Source organism: Cydia pomonella, chromosome 28 (assembly GCF_033807575.1).
Source record: "Cydia pomonella isolate Wapato2018A chromosome 28, ilCydPomo1, whole genome shotgun sequence".
Lineage (NCBI taxonomy): Eukaryota > Metazoa > Arthropoda > Insecta > Lepidoptera > Tortricidae > Cydia > Cydia pomonella.
Window position 1 is genome coordinate 8637340 of NC_084730.1, and position 25679 is coordinate 8663018.

The 25679-nt window shown below is 36.1% G+C and overlaps 1 protein-coding gene across 1 annotated transcript in view; it reads right to left on the minus strand.

Annotated features, from left to right (window-relative positions):
* The window catches only part of LOC133533118 (fatty acyl-CoA reductase 1-like), a 41515-nt gene extending 17962 nt beyond the window's left edge, over positions 1 to 23553 (minus strand). The window contains exons 1-2 of the mRNA XM_061872077.1: positions 23367 to 23553; positions 681 to 816 (exon numbers count right to left, since the gene is read on the minus strand). Of these exons, the coding sequence (XP_061728061.1) occupies positions 681 to 814 (134 nt within the window). The 5' untranslated portion in view covers positions 815 to 816; positions 23367 to 23553. The remainder of the gene's footprint in view (positions 1 to 680; positions 817 to 23366) is intronic.
* Between the last annotated feature and the right edge of the window lie 2126 nt (positions 23554 to 25679).

The following is a 25679-nucleotide window of genomic DNA, read 5'->3' on the forward strand; positions in this document are numbered from 1 at the left end:
CTTATTGGAGTTTTTATCAAATTGGTGATGCGAATTATATTATAAATCAAAGAGAGCTTGCATAATCCATTAAATAACTGTATAATTTATGACATTTTGCGTGAAAGTTAAATGAACTTGTTTACTCATAACATCAAAACTTTTTCTAGAACGCGAAGGACGTAGAATAAGTTAATCTCTAATGAATAAATAAGGCTCTATGACATGGGGTCAAACAGCTTGTTTTAGGGTTCTCAAAATTTGACAACTCGGCTCTTCTGATGTGATTTCTGACACTTCATTTCCTACGCCGGGTGATCGATGATCACATGATGTTTTATATAGAAAACTGAAGTATCGAACGCCTCGGCCCAGTTCCACCATTACTCGTATCATCAGTCCTACTTAAGTCTGCTTCTCAACATAGTCTTCTCATGATTAGACGGCTCCAATTACTTGATATAGAAATTATATTAAGCCTTGCCCATGATGACGCCTGGTTCCGGTGAAGCCACGCTCATGAAGCCACGAGGTCAACACATACTTGAGCAGCTTCTCGACGAAAAGCTTGCCCATGAAGCCTGTGGTGCCGGTGACGATCACGCGGTGCTTGCTGAAGGTGGCCGCGATGTGGTCCATCATCACAGCTCGATCATAACCCCAGTGGTGACAATACGGAGCTGGTGAAGGTGGCCACATACCTGAGCAGCTTCTCCACCAGCACCTTGCCCATGAACCCGGTGCCACCAGTGACAAACACGGAGCGGTTGCTAAAGGTGGCGGCGATGCGGTCCGGCATCGCTGCCAGCTCCTCCGCCGAGTAGGTCTTCTCCATGTCTGCAAATAAATAATAAAGATTAGGAACCTGTCACAAAATGATGAGTAAGGAATTCTCCCGGGACTGAATTAGTATTAAACGAGAACCACGGAATTTCTGGTTCAGAGACTGATTTTGTACAGAAAACCAGTACCGAGAGCGTACCCTGGTGATGACTAATAAGAAAGCTGAAACGACAGAAAGTCGCCAAGATCGTCGAACGTCATCAAAAGACGGTAAAGGCGGCAGGGCCGACCTAAGGGTCCATCTAACATGGGGATACGTATAGTTTAGCGAAAATATGTGAGGGGCTCTTATGATCAAATAAGATCGTATCAGATATTTTTGCAGCCTTCGTTGCGTAACATATTATTGCTAGTGTGTAAAGCCCCGCACCCCAACCATGTAAAGGGATACGGTCTATCTGAGGTGGGAAATGTAAACGCTCGAGGTAGATTTCTTATTTTATATATACTTACATATTATATTTTTTATCCAACTGCCAAAGGGAGGAGGGTAATGTTTTTCAAAAGTATGTATGTATGTCTGTTTCTTTGTGGCCTCCTGTAGCCTAAACGGCTTGATGGATTTTAATGTATGAGGTATCATGTATTTCTGTTGCCGCTTTAAAAACAAATACTAAAAACAGAATAAAGTAAATATTTAAGTGGGGCCCATCCCATACAACAAACGTGATTTTTTTGTCGCTTTCATGTTTTTTTTACGGAACTCTTTTATGACTTTGGCAAAAAAAATATTTAAAGAGATAAGAGTAAAATTTTGGTAGTATGTATAATTTAGGTACCTACGGTTGCGTATCTTGTATTTTAACCCTAGCTATATATCTTATCTTATTTAGTTATTTATTTTTATTGCAGTAGCTGGTTTTTTTGTTGTATGCATAAACAATTTATTTATAATGGGAATAATAAAGCTCTTAAACAATCTATATTGACTTACTAAACTAAAATAAAATATTACTAAATTAAAACTGAAATTAAACCTAGCAGGTTTTATAATTAAGAAATTAAAACTATATCATTACTTACCAACTTTTATATATGTGTCATATATCTCTTTCTTTGTATATTATCTTACCATTTATTTCGCAGTAAACAAATAAATAATAAATAAATATTATAGGACATTATTACACAAATTGACTAAATCCCACAGTAAGCTCAATAAGGCTTGTGTTGAGGGTACTTAGACAACGATATATATGATATATAAATATTTATAAATACTTCAATACATAGAAAACTCATGACTCAGGAACATATATCCATGCTCATCACACGAATAAATGCCCTTACCAGGATTTGAACCCGGGACCATCGGCTTCGTAAGCCTGCAGTCATGACCTTTTAATCCACCACGTAGTTAATGACGTCTTTATAGCAGATGCTACTGACGTTTCGTGTCTACAAAGCCCAATTTAGACTTTAACGCTCTAATAATAAGAGCTAGGAAAATGTAGTTATAATAATTCATAATGATTGCACCGGCACGTAGAAAAGTGGTTTATGGGAGCCTTGAATTGTATGAATAATAAGAAAAACACTTATGGGTAATTCCACGAGACTGTAACGCCAGTTACCAATTCTTTCGTGCGTTCTTACAATAATTAAGCAAATTTAAGTGTCTGTATGTCTGGCGTAGCCATACAGGTAGATATCTGGATACTTAAATTTGCTTAATTAATTTAAGAACACACGAAGGAATTGGTAACTGACGTTAGTCTCGTGGTATTACTCAAATACAATTTAATTCATGTACAAAGTGTAATAGAGGTTATTTTATTGTTGAGTATATCAAGTTTTGTATATTGTATGGGTTAGGGTGTCCCGTATTTGACTAATTCTTGAACCCAGCATCGCGATAGGGCTTAATACTTGCGTATTTATTTATAGATTTCTGGAAAAATGGTTTTAAAAATCTAGACATATAGTTTTAGGGTTCTACCAGCCGATGATCAATGAAATTAAGGACAATTTTCAAAGGGTACGAGTACTAAAATATTTTATATGACAACTTTTTTTCATTATTTGTGTGTTAATCAATAAAAAAGACTGTAATAAAAGAAAATTATAACATTTTTATTTATATATTTCAATATAAACCAACAGAGTAAACCAAAAGAGAACGTAACAGAGCTTCAAAGTTTGACAGCTCAAAATAATAAGGCGCAAAATAAACAATATCTAATCTCATAAATAAACAACTAACTACAGTCAGGGCCATTAATAGCGGAAGAATCAAAATTATCAAGTTATCCTTCGTTTGTCTAAATCTGCACATCTTAAGCATGTATATTCTTCTGGGGTTCTTCAAAAAAGGAGTGTACAGGTTTTTAAAGGGTCGGCAACGCGCATGTAACACCTCTGGAGTTGCAGACGTCCATAGGCTGCGGTGACTGCTTACCATCAGGCGGGCCGTATGCTTGTTTGCCACCGTCGTGGTATAAAAAAAAAATATATCACCAGTATAGTCAGAAGTGGAAAGAAATAGAACATTTTTTTCTGCAGTCTTTCATGCAGGTATACTGCAGGACAAAGGCATGTATTGTTCCCACGGGAGTTACAGATAGTGAAAGAAAAAATAATAACTTCCGGGAGTACGAGTAGCCCTTAAAAATATTTTTACAAAATTATCTATCGTGGCTAAATGCCGGATTGCCTATGCCTTTGTCCTAACTGTCAAATAATGACAATATGGTGGACGAATGCTTGAACTTGAACTGTCGACGTGTTTAAGAATTATTTAGCTTAAAATTTAGTTTTTTCTTCGTACGTGTGATGAAAAACATTGTGTGTAACGTGTAACTCCGGGGGTAAGAATATTCCAGCCTGCAGCTGTCGTGCATCTAAAGACCTCGTTTGCAAAATTTCACTTACCCCCCTCGTTGCACAATGTACCATAACGCATTTCCATCCAACATTCCATTGTTTTGTGCTATGAAACTGATTTCCTCAATTTTCCTTGACTACCGCCATCGCCACTGGAAAATATAAATCGTAATTTCACACCTAAATTCCGAGAATTGCAAACCACGATGTATATCTAGGTACTTAACTTTGAGTCCAATCCAGTCAGAAGTAACCAAAGTTTACTGTCTGTATCAAAACGCTATAAGGCTTCAACTATCTCTGCGCTCATACGCCCTTTTTCTACTAACACAAACGAAGGTCGGTCTTTAACCGCTTGCTTCAGTGTTGCGACAGTGACCCAGTAAGCCAACTACGCTGATACACGCGAATATGAACCTTAAATCGAACAGTTAAAGACTATTGCTACTGCAGAATATTTGCAAATATAGAAAAATAAATAAACATGGAGTCTTCTACCAATTATCATAGTTATCATGCGATAGTTTTTTTAATCTGCAAAATGCGCCTCGTAACTTCTAAAAGTTTTTTTAAAAGGTAAATGTATGGAAGGTAGAGGTAAGGAATACAATCTCCATAGGCAGAACTGTTACAAAAGTGTCCAGCTGTCAGCTATAAATAAGAGTTCCAAATCTCTCCAGAGTAGCGCTATAGTAGTTAAGAACGTAGGCGTATTGTGGGAATGAAGTGCGCTGTCTATGATTTGTTTTTTTTTTTTTCAAGTAGTCTTAGGTATTGTAGCGCCACCTATTTAAGGTTTTTCGACAGATACTTTGGTACATGGAGATGCTATTCCTTGCCTCTACCTTGCATAGGTAAATGTTTTACAGGCCAAATCAAACTTGTTAGTGTTTGACAGCCTGAATCCAATAGTTGACAGCCGGTTGACCTCTACACGTGGAAGCGCTGGTGGCCTAGCGGTAAGAGCGTGCGACTTGCAATCCGGAGGTCGCGGGTTCAAACCCCGGCTCGTACCAATGAGTTTTTCGGAACTTATGTACGAAATATCATTCGATATTTACCAGTCGCTTTTCAATGAAGGAAAACATCCCGAGGAAACCGGACTAATCCCAACAAGGCCTAGTTTACCCTCTGGGTTGGAAGGTCAGAACTAGTGCCTACGCCAAATCTTGGGATTAGTTGTCAAGCGGACCCCAGGCTCCCATGAGCGGTGGCAAAATGCCGGGACAACGCGAGGAAGAAGAAGGTTGTCCTCTACACGTGTTTTTAATTTTTATTCAATTCCGTTAACTTAGGCGTCTAGTGCATTTAAGGAAAGTAAATAACATACCTACTTAGTTTTTTTTTGTTTTTTTTTTTTTTTAGTTTTAGTTTCAAAAACTAGCCGAAACAACCCGTGATTAGTGCACAAGCCCTTACGTGTGAGCCGTGTGCCTCGTAATCGCATTGTTTCAGCCCGTATATGATACACAGTTGCTAATGTTTCTTTAAATCAATCGTATCACCGAGTGTGGTTGACTTAGAACAGAAATCAGTACCCCTAGTGTAACTTTGATCGACATCATAACGTGACGAACGCGTTTGCGTTAAGTCTCATTTTGTACAGGATTTTGAGTTTCCAAAACGTCCCGCTTGGCGCGCTCTTTCGAAATCCAATACAAAATGAGACTAAACGCAAACGCGTACGTCACGTTTGGAAATCGAATTTATTTACACTAGGGGTACAGTACCCAGTAGTGTAAATATTTTCGACAGCGAAACGTGACGTACGCGTTTGCGTTAAGTGTCATTTTGTATGAGATTTTTGACTTTCCAAAACGTCCCGCTTGGCGCGCTGTTCAAAAACCCATACAAAATGAGACTTAACGCAAACGCGTACGTCACGTTTCGAAATCGAATTTATTTACACTAGGGGTACAGAAATCATAGCATTTATTCCTGATAAACTATGACATACAAAAGTATAACAACATAACAAAAGAAAGAAACATAGAATAAATAAATAGTTTACCACGAAATGGTCCCGCCTCAGCATTAATGCTAACTCAAAAGTCAGCGCTGATCTTCCGGCGAGACCATTTGTGGGTCACGAACGAAGCTGTACGACACGGCATAAAACTGCAATGAACGCGGCTTTGCGGCGGCGAAAGGGCGGCGATCAGCTCTTCCCTCAAGTCGCTGCTGTACTGCGTAGAAACGGACTCCCCAAATTAAAGTCTGTCGTCCAATTCCGCGTAAAGTGTGGCTTCTGCCACCCCACCCCCTCACTAATTTAAGTATTTTTCCAGATTTAATGTATTTTTAACCATAGAGACTATACATCTCTATTGTATTGTAGTAATTATTTATTTTAAGATTATCATAATGTAATGTTTACCCAGGTATGGGCTGTTGTATTTATAAATGTTGTTATGTATTTTTCATGTCACTATATGATGTTAGTATAATGTTGTACTGACTTGTAAAAGAGCCCGTAAGGATAAAATTTTTTTAAAGTTTTAATTGAGTTAATTTATCGTTCTGACTCTATCAAAATTGCTAACATGTGCACACTTTTTAATTCACCTGGAAAACCTTGACTTTGCGCACGCACAGCGGTTGCAACACGTGGCAATCATAACCAGAGAATGTCTGTACCAAACATACAGTAATTTTTTACCCAATTATGGCAAAGATAAGAGGATGGATGTGTGTAAATTGTGTTTCGTAGCATCAAAACTATCAAAAATTGATGAATAAAGTGATAATTTATTCATTACATGGATTTGCGGTGTAACTTATTTAACCTACTAAGAGGGAAGTATGTTTTCTCAAACTTGTAATGAAATGTTGACATGACTTACTTCAAATTAGGTCTGGAAATACTACATATCAGGTGCGATGAGTGAAGATGATAATTAAAGGAATTTCATACTGCCTTACACACCTAGGCCTGAAAGGCAACCTTCTTTTGTTTTTTAACGTCAAATAATGGCACGTCTTGGCATTCAACTATAAAAAACCTATAAGCAAAATTCTGCCAGTATGCTTTTTTAATTTTTTTAATTTTTTGTCTTTTTTGTGTTTTTTTTTCTTTTTTGTGTTTGTTAAATATTACTTCGGGGATTCGAAGGGGAACAAAAAATTCATTATTTTTGCGCTACGACGCACGGTTTAGGAGATACAGCCCCAAAACGTTTTTTTTTTTTTCAGTCATGCAGAAATCTTTATAGGGCTGTATCTCCTAAACCGTGCGTCGTAGCGTAAAAATAATCAAATTTTCGTTCTCCTTTCGGTAACAACAAAAAACACAAAAAAGAAATATAAATAAAAAGAAAAGAAAAAAGCGTAATGGCGTGCGTGGTAGCGCCAAAATAATTACATTTTTGCTCCCCTTCAATACCCCACGCACTGAATAACCTATCACATTAGGACATGAAACAATCATCATCATCATCATCCTATTTTTTTTTAATTATTTCATTGCAAGTTTGAGAAAAGCACTATACAAATCTCGGCGGGAAACGGGGTTGCCGGCCGCGTCTCCCTATCCTACCTCGCTACGCTCGGCCGTCTATATCTACTTGGCCTGCAACCCTTCCTTTCCCGTCCTCTATAGTAATGTACTAATTAATAAAATAAATCACCGTCATACTGGGCACTACCTAAAGGTTTTGGCGCCATCTCTCGAAACGATGCTGCTATTTGGCCTTTGATCTATTAGATGGCGCCACTTTTTGATATTTAACAATTTAATTCATAGCAGTTAAAGAATAAGAATCAAAGTCAAATGGCGTTCTAAAAGTTTTAATTGTGTCGAAAGATTGCAGTAAATTTACGTCGCAACAAAGTTTTCTTTGACAATACACCTCTATTTGCTAATACACAAGTGTTCGAGATTTTCATCATTTTTCATTTTGTAGTTAGTGTAATTACTTAGTTTTTATTCATACAGTAATGGTCGCATACTGTGCGGTTCAAGAGGACTTTCCTCCCGCGGACGCTCCGGCTGTGGAATGAGCTCCCTTCCGATGTTTTTCCAACGGGCTACAGTATGAGGTTCTTCAAAAAAGAAGTTTACAGGTTTTTAAAGGGTTGGCAACGCGCATGTGACACGTCTGGAGTTGAAGGCGTCCATAGGCTACGGTGACTGCTTATCATCAGGCGAGCCGTATGCTTGTTTGCCACCGCCGTGGTATTTTCTTCCTAGCGTTGTCCCGGCATATTGCCACGGCTCAAGGGAGCCTGGGGTCCGCTTTGACAACTAATCCCAAGATTTGGCGTAGGCACTAGTTTTTACTACTACCACCACCGTGGTACTATAACCATATAACAAAAATACTATAACTGTACTATATAAGGTTGACTGGTAGAGAATGCCTCGTGGCATTAAGTCCGCCTTTTGTACTATAAGATTGTTTTTCTTCTGTGCAATAAAGATTAAATAAAATAAAAGAAATAAATATATATATACCGGGTGTTTCCTGTAACACGAGCAATAAATTAAACTGTAGGCTGTACTCTTCAAACTCACCAACATTTGTTCAGAAACTTTTAAAAATAACTTATGTTTTAATTTTTATTACACATTGAAGTTAATTCTAAGACGCAATGTATTGCGAATTTTGTTACGTTTAAAGCGTGACAAGCAACGTCAAACACACTGATGTCAGCGTACATTGAAAATAATATTTAATTTGTATGAAAAAGATAAAATCTAAAGATTTCATAATTTTAAAAAGTTGTTAATCAAAAGTTATATCGTTTTAGGAGTACAATATATGGTTTAATTATTTGCTGTTACAGGAAACACCCGGTATACATAGTAATCACAACATGCTCACTACGCGCGGGAGTCGACAAGTAAGAAGAAAATTTTTTTTCGTCGACCTTGACTTTGCGCGTAAGTTGCAACACGTAGAGGTAGCACGGAGAATGTTAAGGTCGCACGAGACCACGAGAGCCTACTGCGCATTTTGGTTAGTTATATTGTTGTCATAAAGGTTACGTCTGAGCACCGAATAAATAATAGTATTAAGAGATACTTATACGAACCTAGACACCGGCATACAATTAAAGTTATGTATATTTATATCACACACTTTCATTTTAAAACAAAAATGAATAATAATATGTATTAATTTTGTATAACTTTATGTATTTTACTTTTGTATCCATATTATAAAATCCTAGCCTAAGATGAAAGAAAAATGAAGATTATAATAATAATTCAGCCTATATACGTCCAAATATTATGCAGATGTCAATCACAATTAATAAAATCAACCGTGATCAACTCTGGTCAACGTGGAGCTCGAACCCACATCTCTGGATTACCGGTCCAGTCGGTCAGTGAATCGTAGTTTTTGGGGTTCCGTACCAAAAAGGTACAAAAGGAACCCTTATGGTGCGACTCTGTCCGTTCGTCCGTCTGTCTGTCTGTCTGTCACATCGGTAAGTATCTCGAGAACCACTTAAGCTATCGATTTGTAATTTGGAATAGTTATGGACAATGCTAACCCAGACACATTGAAAGTATATATATATATATATATATATATATATATATATATTTTTATTATGGAAAATGCCCAATATGAAGAGGGGCAAAATTTCAAAGTCTAGTGACTAGGTCAAGTGGAGTATCATTTAAAAGAGCTCAAATTTTACATTCCAAAACATTTTTTTTCTTTTTTTTCCTAGAGAAAAAAAATGAAAAATTAAGGAGAATGTGAAAAAAATACCGCCCCCCCTTATCTCCGAAGTTTACCCAAGAAAAATTAATAAAATAAATTTTACAGGAATACAAATACAAATACAATCAGACCTCTGTCATGCAAACTTTTTTTTTTATTAACAAAAAACATTTCCGAGTTCATTTTGCAATTTAACCAACTCTCCGTGTGTTTATTATACCTGAAATTTCTATGAGATTACATTAAATACACCTTTTTTTTTAATAAAAGATCAATTTTTGAAATCGGTTCACATAATAGAGAATTAACCTCGAAAAACCAACATACGTGCATTACATCGCGCAAATTAGTTAGACAATTTTCCGATAGATGGCGCTGTACACAATTATACTTAGTATAAGTACTTATAATCAAAAGTATTTCGCCTTTATACTTACACGAGATAATTCAAAGTCTGTACGGAACCCTCGGTGCGCGAGTAAAACTTGACCTTTTTTTTTTCATTGTGATTGACATCTGCATATACAATTTATAAAGTTAATTTCCTAATCCGTCTGTCAACGTTGTCCTTAATTTAATAATTATCACTACAAAGATTACACCATACGCATAAATCAGTAAATAACCAGTGAGTTGCAAAATGCTAGAGGCTAGAAATCTAGTGTCACAAATGTTATTGTCCTAAGTGCCTGTTGGCTATTTCTTCACAAGTGTTGCAGCCTTGTGTTCTATAGAAATGTCAGAAGTTGTTCGCAGAAAGATATCCAGTATTAGATGAAATATACATAATATACTTACGGCCCGTATCGAACAATGCTTACAAGATGTCACAACGACACAATTGATCGATTAGTGACAAAAGTGAAGTTTTTGATTGAAAAAATTTCACTTTTAACACATTGCGAACTAGGATTTACACTAGGGGTACTGTACCCCTAGTGTAAATAAATTCGATTTCGAAACGTGACGTACGCGTTTGCGTTTAGTCTCATTTTGTATGTGATTTAGAAAGAGCGCGCCAAGCGGGACGTTTTGGAAACTCAAAATCCTATACAAAATGAGACTTAACGCAAACGCGTTCGTCACGTTATGATGTCGATCAAATTATTCAAATTTACACTAGGGGTACAGTATTGTATTGTTGTGATGTCTTATAAGCGTTGTTCGAATCCGGCCGTTAGAGCAGTATCCAAAACAATATAGAAATTACTTCATAAATGAGAAGAAATTAGCAATGAGGCTAGGAGGAAATTCCATGAAATTTTCTCGGTATTTTTTATTATTATTATATACTGATCTGAGTCTTCTTCCTCGCATTGTCCCGGTATTTTGCTACGGCTCGTAGGAGCCTAGCATCCGCTTGACAACTAATCCCAAGATTTGGCGTAAGCACTAGTTTTTACGAAAGCGACTGCCATCTGACCTTCCAACCCAGAGGGTAAACTAGGCCTTGTTGGGATTAGTCCGGTTTCCTCACGATGTTATCCTTCACCGAAAAGCTAACATCAAATGATATTTCGTACATAAGTTCCGAAAAACTCATTGGTACGAAGCGGAGTTTGAACCCGCGACCTCCGGATTGCAAGTCGCACGCTCTTACCGCTAGGCCACCAGCGCTTCATCATGCAATATCCACATTGATAGATGAAATAGAACTATGATAAAGATAATAGTACTTACATTACGATACAAGTGCGAAAAATAGGAAATTCGAAACGAGTGGCGATAAATTAAAACACGACCGAAGGGAGTGTTTTAAATCGACACGAGTTGCGAATTACCTATTCGCACATGTATCGTACAACGTTTTACAGTACATATGGCCCTTTAAATGTTCGACACAGTAACGTAATGTGCTAATTTTCGCACTAGTGCAGTAAAGTAGCACCAATATGTACTGTAAAGATAGTTTATGTTCCAAGTAGGCATATTACAATGCGCCTATGAACGTCATAAAATTAATAATATAAAAATAGCAATACCTTGCTGTGGTTAAGATAACCTAGCCTCGTCTTGCCAACATTTTATTTACATGAAAATGTTTTTGGTGGGATTACTTGTTTCGCCGAATTAAAAAGGTGAAAAAATTTAAACATATGTTTCACAGAGACTTTTTTTGTTATTTCACCTACCTACCAGAGCCGATTTTTGAAATATGGAAACTTACGTACCTATTTTCCACTTTTTAGGGTTCCGTAGCCAAATGGCAAAAAACGGAACCCTTATAGATTCGTCATGTCCGTCTGTCTGTCCGATTCTGTCACAGCCACTTTTTCCGAAACTATTTATAAGAGCTGTACTGTTCAAACTTAGTAAGTGGATGTATTCTATGAACCGCATTAAGATTTTCACACAAAAATAGAAAAAAAAAACAATAAATTTTGGGGGTTCCCCATACTTAGAACTGAAACTCAAAAAATATTTTTTCATCAAACCAAGACGTGTGGGGTATCTATGGATACTGGATAGGTCTTTAAAATGATATTGAGTTTTCTAATATAATTTTTTTCGAAACTGAATAGTTTGCGCGAGAGACACTTCCAAAGTGGTAAAATGTGTCGTCGCCCCCCCCCCCCCCCCCCGTAACTTCTAAAATAACAGAATGAAAACTCTAAAAAAAAGTGATATACATTGCCATGCAAACTTCTACCGAAAATTAGTTTGAACGAGATCTAGTAGTACTTACTATTTTTTACTGTCATAAACTTAAAAAAAAATCATTTATATCATTTTTTTCTAAACTGAATAGTTTGCGCGAGAGACACTTCCAAAGTGAAAAAAAGTGTGTGTGTCCCCTGTAACTTCTAAAATAACAGAATGAAAAATCTAAAAAAAATATATGATATACATTACCATGCAAACTTCCACCGAAAATTGGTTTGAACGAGATCTAGTAAGTAGTTTTTTTAATACGTCATAAATGGTACGGAACCCTTCATGGGCGAGTCCGACTCGCACTTGGCCGCTTTTTTTTTAGTTACATCACAATTCCGTTTTTCTCAATTTCACTAACATTTCGCCGCACTAAGGGCTTGCACACTCGCCCGGTCTGTCGCAAGTCTGTCGCAAGCCGGGCGGCCTTGCGGAAACGACCAGAACTGTACTGGAATGCGCATATGTGCGAGATGCATTATTTTATCAATGAAACTGATATAGTAACGCAATTAGGAGCACCTTATAGTACCTAAATTAGTAACGCAACGTGTATGAAACGTCTTAGCAGGTAAAAAACTCAGAAAAATCCTTAAAGTACCTACACTACAATAAGTACTAATAAGTAGTACTAGGGGTTAAATAGATAATAATAGAAGTAACATGTAGACTACCTAGCTTACATATTATAGGAGCTTCGTCTGCCAACAAACCACTCTGTGGTTTGGCAGAAGTATATTGTCAATATTTATAAGGCATGAAATGTAAATAAACGTTTATTTTGTTTTCTACAATATACAGGTAATTACGCATTGAACTCGTGGACCATTAAGTGTGGTAGTGATTGTATGGTAATACATTTTTCACTTCGATTTGTTATTCTACACGTGCAAAATTTATGCTGAAGGGGGTGAAGTGCGCCTGCCGTCTAAGTGCGCCTACCCCTATATATCTCATATTAAAGATAGGCGCACTTCGCCGGCAGGCGCGAGGGAGTAATTTGAGAACAGGGAAGCAGTCGCAAAGTCATATGTTTTCCGAACAAATATGTTTTGAAAAGAGGATGTTTAATATTTATTTTACCACGCTGGTTATCTTCAGTTAACTTTAAAGTGTATGTTATGACTTATGGGTCATTAGTCGTAAACTCTGGGCTTCACCGCAACAGTGTTTTCCATGAAACAACGTCATTGCTATTGATAAAATAATGATCTGCAATCATATAATTATCTTCAATGAAGGTCAAAAATATAATAATTACTGTTATCTTACTAAAGTCGTTTTTTCCTATCTCTAAGCGAAGCATTGCATGATTTGTATGTACATATTATATAATTTAAATATTGTACATAGAAATAAAACACCAGATACAACAAAGGCGAACTTATCTCTGTGTGGGATCTCTTCCAGTTAACCTTTGAGGAAATGAGTAGAACAGAAGTAAAAATGAATGAAAGACGAACAAACAAAAAACAAAAAAATCCTTAAGTAGGTATATAATTGGCCTATTTTTATTTTATTTTCCCATTTCCATCAGTTTTTGATAAAATTTGGTGGATAGCAGTGGCGGCGCGTCACAAATATTCATAGGGAACCCGGTGCTAATTTTGCTTTCCTTTTCTCCATGAACTAATCGTGAAAGTACTGAACGGGCTGATATCAGAGAAGCCGGTGGGAATCGAGTTCTTGGAACGATCCGCCACTGGTGGATAGATATATAGGTCCCTATTCTGTATAATATACCTAAGCATAATTTCATCTTATTAGACATTATCATCATCTTCCTCGTGTTTTCCTGCCTTTTTGCTACTGCTAATGGGAGCCTGGGATCCGCTTGGCAACTTATCCCAAAAATAAACGTAACACTAAACTTATTATTATACAAGTTCGTTTAGTATTAAAACAACGTAAATTTACATATTTTTTTTACTTAGTTGTGATTTTGTGTTTATTTCTCGCAAAATGAGAAGCTTTTGAAACTTACCAAATTGTATGAAAATCAGACAAAATATGAATTGACCCTAATGTCTTTGCCCTTATGTCATAGGTACATACAAATTTCAAATATGAATTCGCTTATTTACTTTAAAATTATGAACCTTTTTAGGGTACCGTAGTCAACTAGGAACCCTTATAGTTTCGCCATGTCCGTCTGTCTGTCTGTCCGAGGCTTTGCTCCGTGGTCGTTAGTGCTAGAAAGCTGAAATTTGGCATGAATATATAAATCATTCAACCCTACAGTGTGGGATATCGTTGGAAAGTTCTTTCAAAACTAATAGGGGTCTTCAACAAACATTTCTTGATAAAGTGAATATATTCGGAGATAATTGATAATTGAAAAAAAATGTGTCTCCCCCTCTCTAACTTTTGAACCATAGGTCCAAAAAATATGAAAAAAAACTTGGAAGTAGAGCTTAAGAAAGACATTAAATGAAAACTATAGCGGATATGATCAGTTTAGCTGTTTTTGAGTTATCGCAAAAAGTTTCCCCTTCATAGTAAAAAGACGTACACCCACAGTTCATCCCTTGGTTAACAATCTACCATACTTTAAGCTCCAGTTTAGCTTATTGTGACGGAAGAGTAACTACGGAACCCTACTCTGAGCATGGCCCGACATGCTCTTGGCCGATTTTTATTATTTTATGAAATAAAACTAAGAAATCGGATTTTATCGAGTATAGTGAATTTATAAGACATCGGAGACGTTTTGTACCCTTTACTGCGTTCGTGGTCAACGGGTGCCTGAGGACAAATTACAACTTAAATAGCTGTATACTTTTGGCTTGTTTACCTGTATGATTTTATTAGTTTAAAGTATTATTTTTATTGACTCGTAGAAAAAGTATTGTATACAATAGTGATATAATCAAGCTTTTCAATCTCGTACCTCACTTCGGTAACTCAGCAAGCTTCGTTGCCAAAACACGGTACTCGACTGAAAAGCTCTCTATTATATTACGATTGTATAAAATACTATTATCTTATCACGAAGTTGACATGTTGGAAAATTAATCCGAAAGTGGTCAGAATACGCAATAATCTACCGAGATCTCTATGAGCATAACCTAGTTCATTATTTGACAGTTTACCAAATTGATGACACATGCGAAAGCCGGTGTTACGTCAACTGTCAATATTGACAGTTACACACGGTTGACATAGGTAGCTGATTGCATTATTTTCACTTTGACAAATAACTTTGGGCCTATTTGGGCTATTTGTTTACGTATACACCGTCGATAACCCAACTTATGTTAGCTTCTTGTATGACGATGTTGCAAGTTAGGTTAATATTTTAGTTTATATTTAATTTCAATGATTTTTGTGTTATTTAGAAATATAGAATATAGGTGTGTATACATAATGGAATGGAAAGTTTTGCGAGGTTCTGGTAGGCTACCGTAGCTCAATTGGTTAAGAGCTAACGCACGGATAGCGTAGGTTGCGGGTTCAATTCCTGCCGGCAACGTAACATTTTCCATTTTTTTCCTTTAATACTTATAAAATTTGAATATAGACTATAGCAGTGATGTAACGATACCGATACTTACCGATATATCGGCGGATATAATCGTCAGATATATCGGTATCGCCGATTTAAATAATCATAGTTTGAAAAGCGCGCGAAACGAACGATGGAGTATTATGCAAGATCCCAAATATTCGTATAAAACAAGATCCAAGGAACTATTGGCGCAATAAAGATAAATAAATAAATAATAATAAATATTATAGGACATTATTACACAAATTGACTAAGTCCCACATATAAGCTCAATAAGGCTTGTGTTGAGGGTACTTAGACAACGATATATATAATATATAAATATTTATAAATACTTAAATACATAGAAAACATCCATGGCTCAGGCACAAATATCCATGCTCATCACACGCATAAATGCCCTTACCAGGATTTGAACCCGGGACCATCAGCTTCGTAGACAGGCCAAACCGGTCGTCCATTATACATGTAGATAAATACCCAAAATTGAAAATGATTGCGGAAAATCATTAATTGTCTTATCAAATGACCTCAGTTGCCTCAGAACGTCTGTTTTCTTCTGCAGGCCTCATAAAAATGATTTGCGCAACAGATTATCTGCTAATAATTTGCATAAACTTTATAACTACCTAAAGTGCACTATATTCCTGATTTTGATTGATGATTGAAAGAAAAAAAAATATAAATATAGTTTGTCAAAGGGCTATCTCATTTCAAACATAGACAGAGGGAGTCATACTATCTTTGTCTTACACTAGTACTAGCATCCAAAAGAAAAGGATGAGTATATTTTTTTTGTTCTTATTTACTGACAAATTGGTTTGACCAACTATAAATTAAATATAAATAAAAAAAGCTATAAATAAATTTTCTCTTTTATTTGGATTTGGCATTTTTCTTTACTTTTATTTTTCAGTTTTACACACTTCACAAAATCGATCGATTAAACATAAGTCAGTTTTATGCATATATCATAATTCTATCGCTATCGATATCGGTATCGCAGATTATGTACTTCAAAAATCAGTATCGGTATCGTATCGGCAAAATTATATATCGTTACATCCCTAGAATGTAGCAACGTACAAAATTATTTTGCAAAAAGAAAAAAAAAGGCACACAAAAACTCCTATATACGTTTAATTTATCCATTCGAATAATTTCTTCATTTGAAATAAAAATTCATTCAACGTAAACAACGCCTAAAGCCAAAAATTTTCGCAGAGTCCTGCTGGAGTAGGTGTATATATTAATTTTTCCTTTAATATAATTTGTAGTACATCTCACTGGCGTTTCTACTTCATACGAATGAACGCCTATAGTCACACAAGGTAAGGTAGAAGTACTAGTGTTCGACGCTGCACTAGTACTCGACATGGGCACTTTATGTCAAAGTGACAAGGATTAAGTTCGAATACAGAAAAACCTTCGTTGTTCAAATTTAACCTATATTTCCATGAAAAAAGTGCCCATGTCGGTGACTAGTGCAGCGTCGAGCAGTAGTACTTCTACCTTAGGTAATGAAAATTGTGACACCGATTGATTAAGAACTTAAGAATCCTCATCATTGCCCACTGCAAAAATTTTTTTAGTCAGAACCGATTACGATTACTGTGGAGTCAATCGATTCGTATTTACCTACTTACATTTGATCTTTACATTCAATGAGATTTTTGACAGAAGCTTAATTTTAGGGTTCCGTAGCCAAATGGCAAAAAACGGAACCCTTATAGATTCGTCATGTCCGTTTGTCTGTCCGATTCTGTCACAGCCACTTTTTTCCGAAACTATAAAAGCTATACTGTTCAAACTTGGTAAGTAGATGTATTTTATGAACCGCATTATGATGTTTACACAAAAATAGAAAAAAAACAATAAATTTTGGGGGTTCCCCATACTTAGAACTGAAACTCAAAAAATCTTTTTTCATCAAACCCATACGTGTGGGGTATCTATGGATAGGTCTTTAAAAATGATATTGAGGTTTCTAATATCATTTTTTTCTAAACTGAAAAGTTTGCGCGAGAGACACTTCCAAAGTGGTAAAAAGTGTGTCCCCCCCCCCCCGTAACTTCTAAAATAACAGAATGAAAAATCTAAAAAAAATATATGATATACATTGCTATGCAAACTTCCACCGAAAATTGGTTCGAACGAGATCTAGTAAGTAGTTTTTTTTTAATACGTCGTAAAAATTAAAAAAAAAAATTCTTTTCATCAAACCCATACGTGTGGGGTATCTAGGGATAGGTCTTCAAAAATGATATTTAGGTTTCTAATATCATTTTTTTCTAAACTGAATAGTTTGCGCGAGAGACAGTTCCAAAGTGAAAAAATGTGTGTCCCCCCCCCTGTAACTTCTAAAATAACAGAATGAAAAATCTAAAAAAAATATATGATATACATTACCATGCAAACTTCCACCGAAAATTGGTTTGAACGAGATCTAGTGAGTAGTTTTTTTTTAATACGTCAATAAATTAAAAAAAAAATTTTTTCATCAAACCCATACGTGTGGGGTATCTATGGATAGGTCTTCAAAAATGATATTTAGGTACCTAATATCATTTTTTTCTAAACTGAATAGTTTGCACGAGAGACAGTTCCAAAGTGGTAAAATGTGTGTCCAAAGTGGTAAAATGTTGAACAAGATCTAGCAAGTAGATTTTTTTTTAATACGTCTTAAATGGTACGGAACCCTTCATGCGCGAGTCCGACTCGCACTTGGCCGCTTTTATTTAACCATTTGGATTGTCCAAACCGGAGGTGAACAAACCTTAGATCAGTACCCCTAGTGTAAATAAATTCGATTTTGAAACGTGACGTACGCGTTTGCGTTTAGTCTCATTTTGTATTGGATTTCGAAAGAGCGCGCCAAGCGGGACGTTTTGGAACCTCAAAATCCTATACAAAATGAGACTTAACGCAAACGCGTTCGTCACGTTATGATGTCGATCAAAGTTACACTAGGGGTACAGTACCCCTAGTGTAAATATTTTCGACAGCGAAACGTTACGTACGCGTTTGCGTTAAGTGTCATTTTGTATGAGATTTTTGACTTTCCAAAACGTCCCGCTTGGCGTCAAAAACCCATACAAAATGAGACTTAACGCAAACGCGTACGTCACGTTTCGCTATCGACTAAATTTATACTAGGGGCACTGATTGCAGTTCAGTTATCAAGATTTTGCTGGAATCGCGAAGCGTCTGGTTAACGTAACTGCCATAAACAAACGCCTAGCATAGAAAATCCGCATCAATAAACGCAAAAATAAAAACGGTCAGACACAGATCATTTCTTTCTTATTCAGCTCCCAAAATTTTAGAACGATTGGTTTAGTTTTGGAGGAGGAAAATATTGAGAACAAAACCTCAATTCTTTAGATTTTTACGTAGGGCAGGGGTGGCCAACAGGTCGATTGCGATCGACCGGTCGATCGCGACTGTTAGTCCAGTCCCCAATCTGTAAAGGTACTCAGCTGGTACGGTCACGTCTGAAAATATCGATACGAAAAAAGTGCCAAAAACATGTATACAAGATTTTATTGGCCATATATTAAGGTAGTGTATACATATTGGCACATTTTTCGTATCGATATTTTCAGACTGTATTTCGTCTTAAGTGGATATACTTGCATCCGATCCTGCCTCGGGCTGCTTAGGCCCACGGCGTATAAATATATAAATAATAAAAAAAAAATATTATAGGACATTATTTTATCACACAAATTGACTAAGTCCCACATATAAGCTCAATAAGGCTTGTATTGAGGGTACGTAGACAACGATATATAATAATATATAAATATTTATAAATACTTAAATACATAGAAAACACCCATGACTCAGGAACAAATATCCATGCTCATCACACGAATAAATGCCCTTACCAGGATTTGAACCCAGGACCATCAGCTTCGTAGGCAGGGTCACTATCCACTAGGCCAAACCGGTCGTCAAAATTACACAGTATACAATTAAATTTCATCATAAATTTAAACCTATTGTAATTTAATACTAAGTATCAGTAGTATCGTGTAGTAATCGTCAAGTTAACTCCAGTAAGTTAGTAAATAATAGCGGTGCCTTGTAGTTCCGAGCGCGGATGTGTCGCAAGTCGCCAGCAGCAACGAACCGCTCCATTACTCCCGCTTACGACATTACGAACTACCACTCCATTTCAAAAAAGGATATTTTATCGAACGAGCTAAGTGAGTCTACTGACTACTTTTACTGAGTCGGAGACTAGAGATATACGGGAATAACCAAAAAATAGTACATTACGATACAAGTGCAAAAAAAAGGAAATTCGAAACGAGTAGCGATACATTAAAACATGATCGAAGGGTGTTTTAAATCGACACGAGTTGCGAATTACCTATTCGCACATGTATCGTACAAAATTTTATAGTACATATGACCTTTTTTTTTTTTTTTTTTAAATGACCCTTTAAATTTTCGACCAGTTGTGAAAAGTAGCACCAATAAAATACGATTACGACATTTTAAAAAAGATCTTTTTACTAACCGACTTCAAGATTATGAAAGAAGGAAGGTTCTCAACTCTTCTCTTCTTTTTTTTCCCTCTTATTTTACCCCGATTTCTCCGATCTTTGCACTCGGAAATTCATCTATTGAAGAAGATATAAAGTACCTTTTAAATAACTAGAAGACCGAACTAAATATGTGACATTATCTATGAAAAGGGACCTTATTGTCGATGGCGCTTACGTCGCACTGCGTAGCGCGGCGTTGTTTATAATATGAGAGCATCGTTGATAATGCCACCGACAATAAGGCCCCTTTTCATAGATAATGTCACATATAAAACCTTTTAATAACTCGAAAGAATCATATTATAATTTTAACCAGTGGTTTTTCACTACATAGGGCCAAGCAATGACAAAGTATGGAAAAGTATTTGTTAATGTAAAATTTCTATGAAAATATGACATTTATAATGTGGGCCCAGGGCCCGGCGTGTATATAAGAATTTGGCGTCGCGTTTGGTGGATGCCACGGGGGACCAAAGGGCTGGTCAGTATTTTACCCAAAGAATTAGCATCGCCATTCAACGGAGAAATGCAGCTAGCCTGCTGGGCACACTGCCTGCTGGCGGCGAGTTAGAGGATGTTTTTTATTTGTATGGTTTTTTAATGTATTCTTTTAGAGTAAGTTGACGAAGCCTGTTGCCGACCGCTGTATTGTTTTTTGACGAAGCCTCTAGATGATTGTGACTTTGTGTTCACCTGATGAAGCCTGCGTTGCGGATATAAAATTATGGTCCCTGTTTTTGACGTGACAACGTCTTATAATTCGATGGAGCCGGCTCCGTCTTCCTCGCGTTGTCCCGGCATTTGCCACGGCTCATGGGAGCCTGGGGTCCGATTGACAACTAATCCCAAAATTTGGCGTAGGCACTAGTTTTTGCGAAAGCGACTGCCATCTGACCTTCCAACCTAGAGGATAAACTAGGCCTTGTTGGGATTAGTCCGGTTTCCTCACGATGTTTTCCTTCACCGAAAAGCGACTGGTAAATATCAAATGATATTTCGTACATAAGTTCCGAAAAACTCATTGGTACGAGCCGGGGTTTGAACCCGCGACCTCCGGATTGCAAGTCGCACGTTCTTACCGCTAGGCCACCAGCGCTTTTTTTTGGAGCCGGCTGCACGCACGAAAAAACATGACTATGCGGCGTTACCTCACTCTGAGGCGTTCCATTTAAGGCTTGAAGTGCAAGCGAGAGCGCGCAACGAGCGACAAAGAGGCACAATCGGCCTCCGCGTTCGGCAGCAATTGTATTTATGCGTACAAATAAATGTAACTTGATCAATTCAATTGTGATTTCCATTTACCTCCTCTATATCCATACAAAATATCTATCAAACAAATAAAAATAAATTTTCTTTTGAAAAATGAAACCATTCCATCAGTATTTTCTTATGACGTTGTCACGTTCAACTATCGTCAGTAAACCGACTTTTTTTTCTAATATTTATAATTTCACTTCCTCACTTTATTCAATTCAAATCAATGCAATATTAGCATAGATATGCATTGGCCCGATAGACAAAAAGTTACTAACCGATAAGCCTATTGCAGCAAACATCTAAAACAGTCGACTGATTTCAAAACAACTAGTTTGTGTTTGGCGTTAGGTTAGTTCAGTGGACTGGACTGTGTAAATCCTAGTAGTTTAATAGAAAGTAGCTTTTTGATAATAAAATTCTGAATGGGTTGGAACACTGGAGTTCTTTGAAAATTTTAAACATTATTACAAATAATAAAATATTACAGAACATTATTACGCAAATTGACTAAAGTCCCACAGTAAGCTCAATAAAGCTTGTGTTGTGAATAATTAGGCAACGATATATATAATATACAAATATTTATAAATACTTAAGTAAATACATAGAAAACACTCATGACTCAGGAACAAATATCCGTGCTCATCACACGAATAAATGCCCTTACCAGGATTTGAACCCGGGACCATCAGCTTCATAGGCAGGATCACTACCCACTACGCTAGACCGGTCGTCAATTAATATTAATATTCTACGTTTACGTCAGTTAATGAGGATATCCATTTTATCAATTAAAGCTGTGGGGCTAAGATGGTCGGCTCTTTATCATTTGTCACCATGCCTGTCACGTTCTAACAAGTATAGCGCGAAAGTGACGGGCATAGTGACAAGTGATAAAAATGAAACCATGATACCGCCGCTGATTGTATATTATTTATAATCTTCATTAAAAAAAATCAAATTAGGTATATAAAATTGTCAATCCAATTTATAAAATGACTAGCGATTTTATGATATAGGAGGCAAACGACCAGAAGTGTCAAGTAAACGTGATAATTTTATAGAAGTTTGACGTTTAAAATAACACTTGCACTATCTGGGCTGCCAAACTGCCAACTTATCTTCGTCTAACTCTATAAGTACCTATAGTTTTCGTAAAAGACCGACTTGATCAGTGTGTGATGGTCGACCGAGAATCTAATGCACTCAATTGTAAATAATGCATTCCACTCCATTTTAATACATTTTTACCTATTATTATAATGAATATTTAAGAAATAATATGACTCTTGAGTAAACACTGACTATCCTAGGGTGGAGGTTATAGATTAAAGACATTCTGTATACTTTTCGGCAAATAAACTATTTCTGTATAAAAAGAAATACAAAATAGTGCAAATTTTAGGATCAGAAATAACTTGATTGTTGCTTGGTCAACAGGAGTAAATTAATCCACGAAGTCAGGTAAAATGCTCTTATCATAATAAAACATTTATTTAGAAATAAAAGTTAAGTACCAATTTATAAAATAGTTTAGGAACACGACCAACTGAACCGGTACGCAATGGTGGACGGCGAATTAAATACCTACACTCAATTGTAAATTTATACTACAATCCACTCAATTTTAAGAAATATCACACGTGTATTTTAATTAATAATATTTTAGAAATAAAACTTATTGATTTATTTAATAGTTTAGGTAAAGGATCACCTGGAAGCGCGGCGATGAACAGCGGATTAAAAACCTATGTAGACTCAATACTACAATCCACTTATTTTTCATTCACACAATATAACACAACTCTACAAAAAATATTTTTTTTTGTTGCCCTGGGTATCTCTGTGAATTTCTATATTTTCAAGTGCACAGTTTTTCATAATAGTAATGAATGTGGTCTAGTTTTTTTATAATTTTAGTGTATTTTATATCATATATTTTGATTTTTTAATGTAAAATGAAAATGACTTATAAAAAGTAGAGCAAATCTTCTAAAATCATTGATAGTTTCATAAATTGTGAGTAAAATACATCGGAGATCAATTAATATTCTATACTTAAATTAAACTTACCGATTTATTTAATAGTTTAGATGAGGACCAACTGTATCGATGCGCGGCGGTGAACAGCGAATTAAATACTACAATCCACTTATTTTTAATTAACACAATATAATTAATATTCTAGAAATTAAACTTACTGATTTAATAGTTTAGGTAAAGTACCAACTTTAGCGGTGCGCGGTGATGAACTGTGCGCTGTCCGCGCCGACCCGATGGCCTGTTGCAGCGAACATTCGTCCTTCGTCGGACGGCAGTGGGGAGGTGCGTTAAGGTACGCTCAGAACGAGCTTTTTTTAATCACAATACGGTTGCCAAAAACTTTATTAGCAAATTTGAGTCCTTTCTCTGACTTCATCGATTAGCACTACGCGTTTTCAATAACTCTGCTCTCTTAACCTACGGTATCTTAAGAAGTGGGCATATGAAGATGGAGGTCCTGTGGCCTAACCCGTTATGTTTATCAAGAACATTTGTTCTTGAGATGTTGAATAATATATGTATTTTTATTTATTTATTTAACATTAAAAGTCATTTGCATTAGAGAAGATCGATCGGCCCGATACTAAGAATGAGATACGATAACGATAAGTTCTGGTTTAGATAAGTTCTCATTTAGATATCGTTTATATGTCGTATAATTGACAGAAGCAGCCCGATTCGGGCAACCAATGTCACTTAGACGTTAGAAATATCGTAGATAGATCTTATTGGGATCACAGCGGAATCGAAATAAACGTAAATTTTGACATGTCGTTTAGTTATCGATCTTTTAAAAATCTTTCCAAGATCTTAAACGTGTCTTAGTCATTCTTTGAATCGGGCCGGATGTTAGTTGAATGTAGTCAGTATATGACATCCGGGTAGGGCGCATAATGTTAGTACTTAATGAGGTACCTAATTACCTACTTATATACTATAGTACTTATAAATTCATGCATATTTAAAAATAACAATAGTATAGGATATTATTACACAAATTGACTAAGTCCCACGGTAAGCTCAAGAAGGCTTGTGTTGTGGGTACTCAGACAACGATATATATAATATACCAGGCAATACTTAAATACATAGAAAACTCCCATGACTCAGGAACAAATATCTGTGCTCATCACACAAATAAATGCCCTTTCCGATAACCGGAATTTGATATTATGACTAAACATGGCGAAACTATATGGGTTCCTAGGTGACTACGGCCTACTAACCCTAAAATGCGGCCAAGTGCGAGTTGGAGTCGCCCATGAAGGGTTCCGTAGCATTTATGATGTATTAAAAAAAAACTACGTACTAGATCTCGTTTAAACCAATTTTTTTAGTTTTATCATTCTCTCAAAATTTTTGAGTTTCAGTTGTAAGTATGGGGAGCCCCCAAAATTTATTGTTTTTTTTTCTATTTTTGTGTCAATATCTTAATGCGGTTCAAGGAATACATCTACTTACCAAGTTTCAACAGTATAGTTCTTATAGTTTCGGAAAAAAGTGGCTGTGACATACGGACGGACAGGCAGACAGACATGACGAATCCATAAAGGTTCCGTTTTTTGCCATTTGGCTACGGAACCTTTAAAAGGATATTAAATTTAACTCTGCAGCGATTTATAAAAAGCAGTTTTTTATGATCATTATGTAAAATCAGTATGTATTAAATAGACTTTACTTCAATTATTCTACCATTAACCAATTGTGAAAATCAGTAAATGTAGTAAAAATCAATACATTCAATTCAATTCAGTACATTTATGTCAGACACAACTGTCTACATAACACAGGACAAGTAAATTAAAAAAAACTTATCTAACATACAAACTAAATTAAGGTAATATTTAAATATACAATTATATACAATTTATTTTTCAATAAAATGTAATGAATCGAATGGTACCATTTTCTTTTCCATATTTAAAAGACAAAAAAAAATTTTTTTGAGACTTTGGAGCCTCGTATTTTTTTTTATAATCTCAATTTTTTTTTTCATTCCACGTGTTTATGATAGATGGCTCATTTTATATCCATTTAACTAAATTTTGTTATAATATTCAACATGTGTCAAGTACCCAATTATTGCGCTGCAGGGTTAGCTTGGTCTAACTTTCCTCACCTTGCGATCTCCTGCGATTTTAGATACATAAATAAATACTTAAGTAGACACAAAGATAACATCAGTAACTCCGGAACAAATATTCGTGATAAACATACAAATTTATATCTCTACCAGGATTCGAATCCGCAACCTGCTTCGCAGGAAGGTCACTACCGAAAATTAAAAAAGAAGATATCCTGGCTAAATGGAAGACGGCATCTGTGGTGAGGCGGATGAGGGGG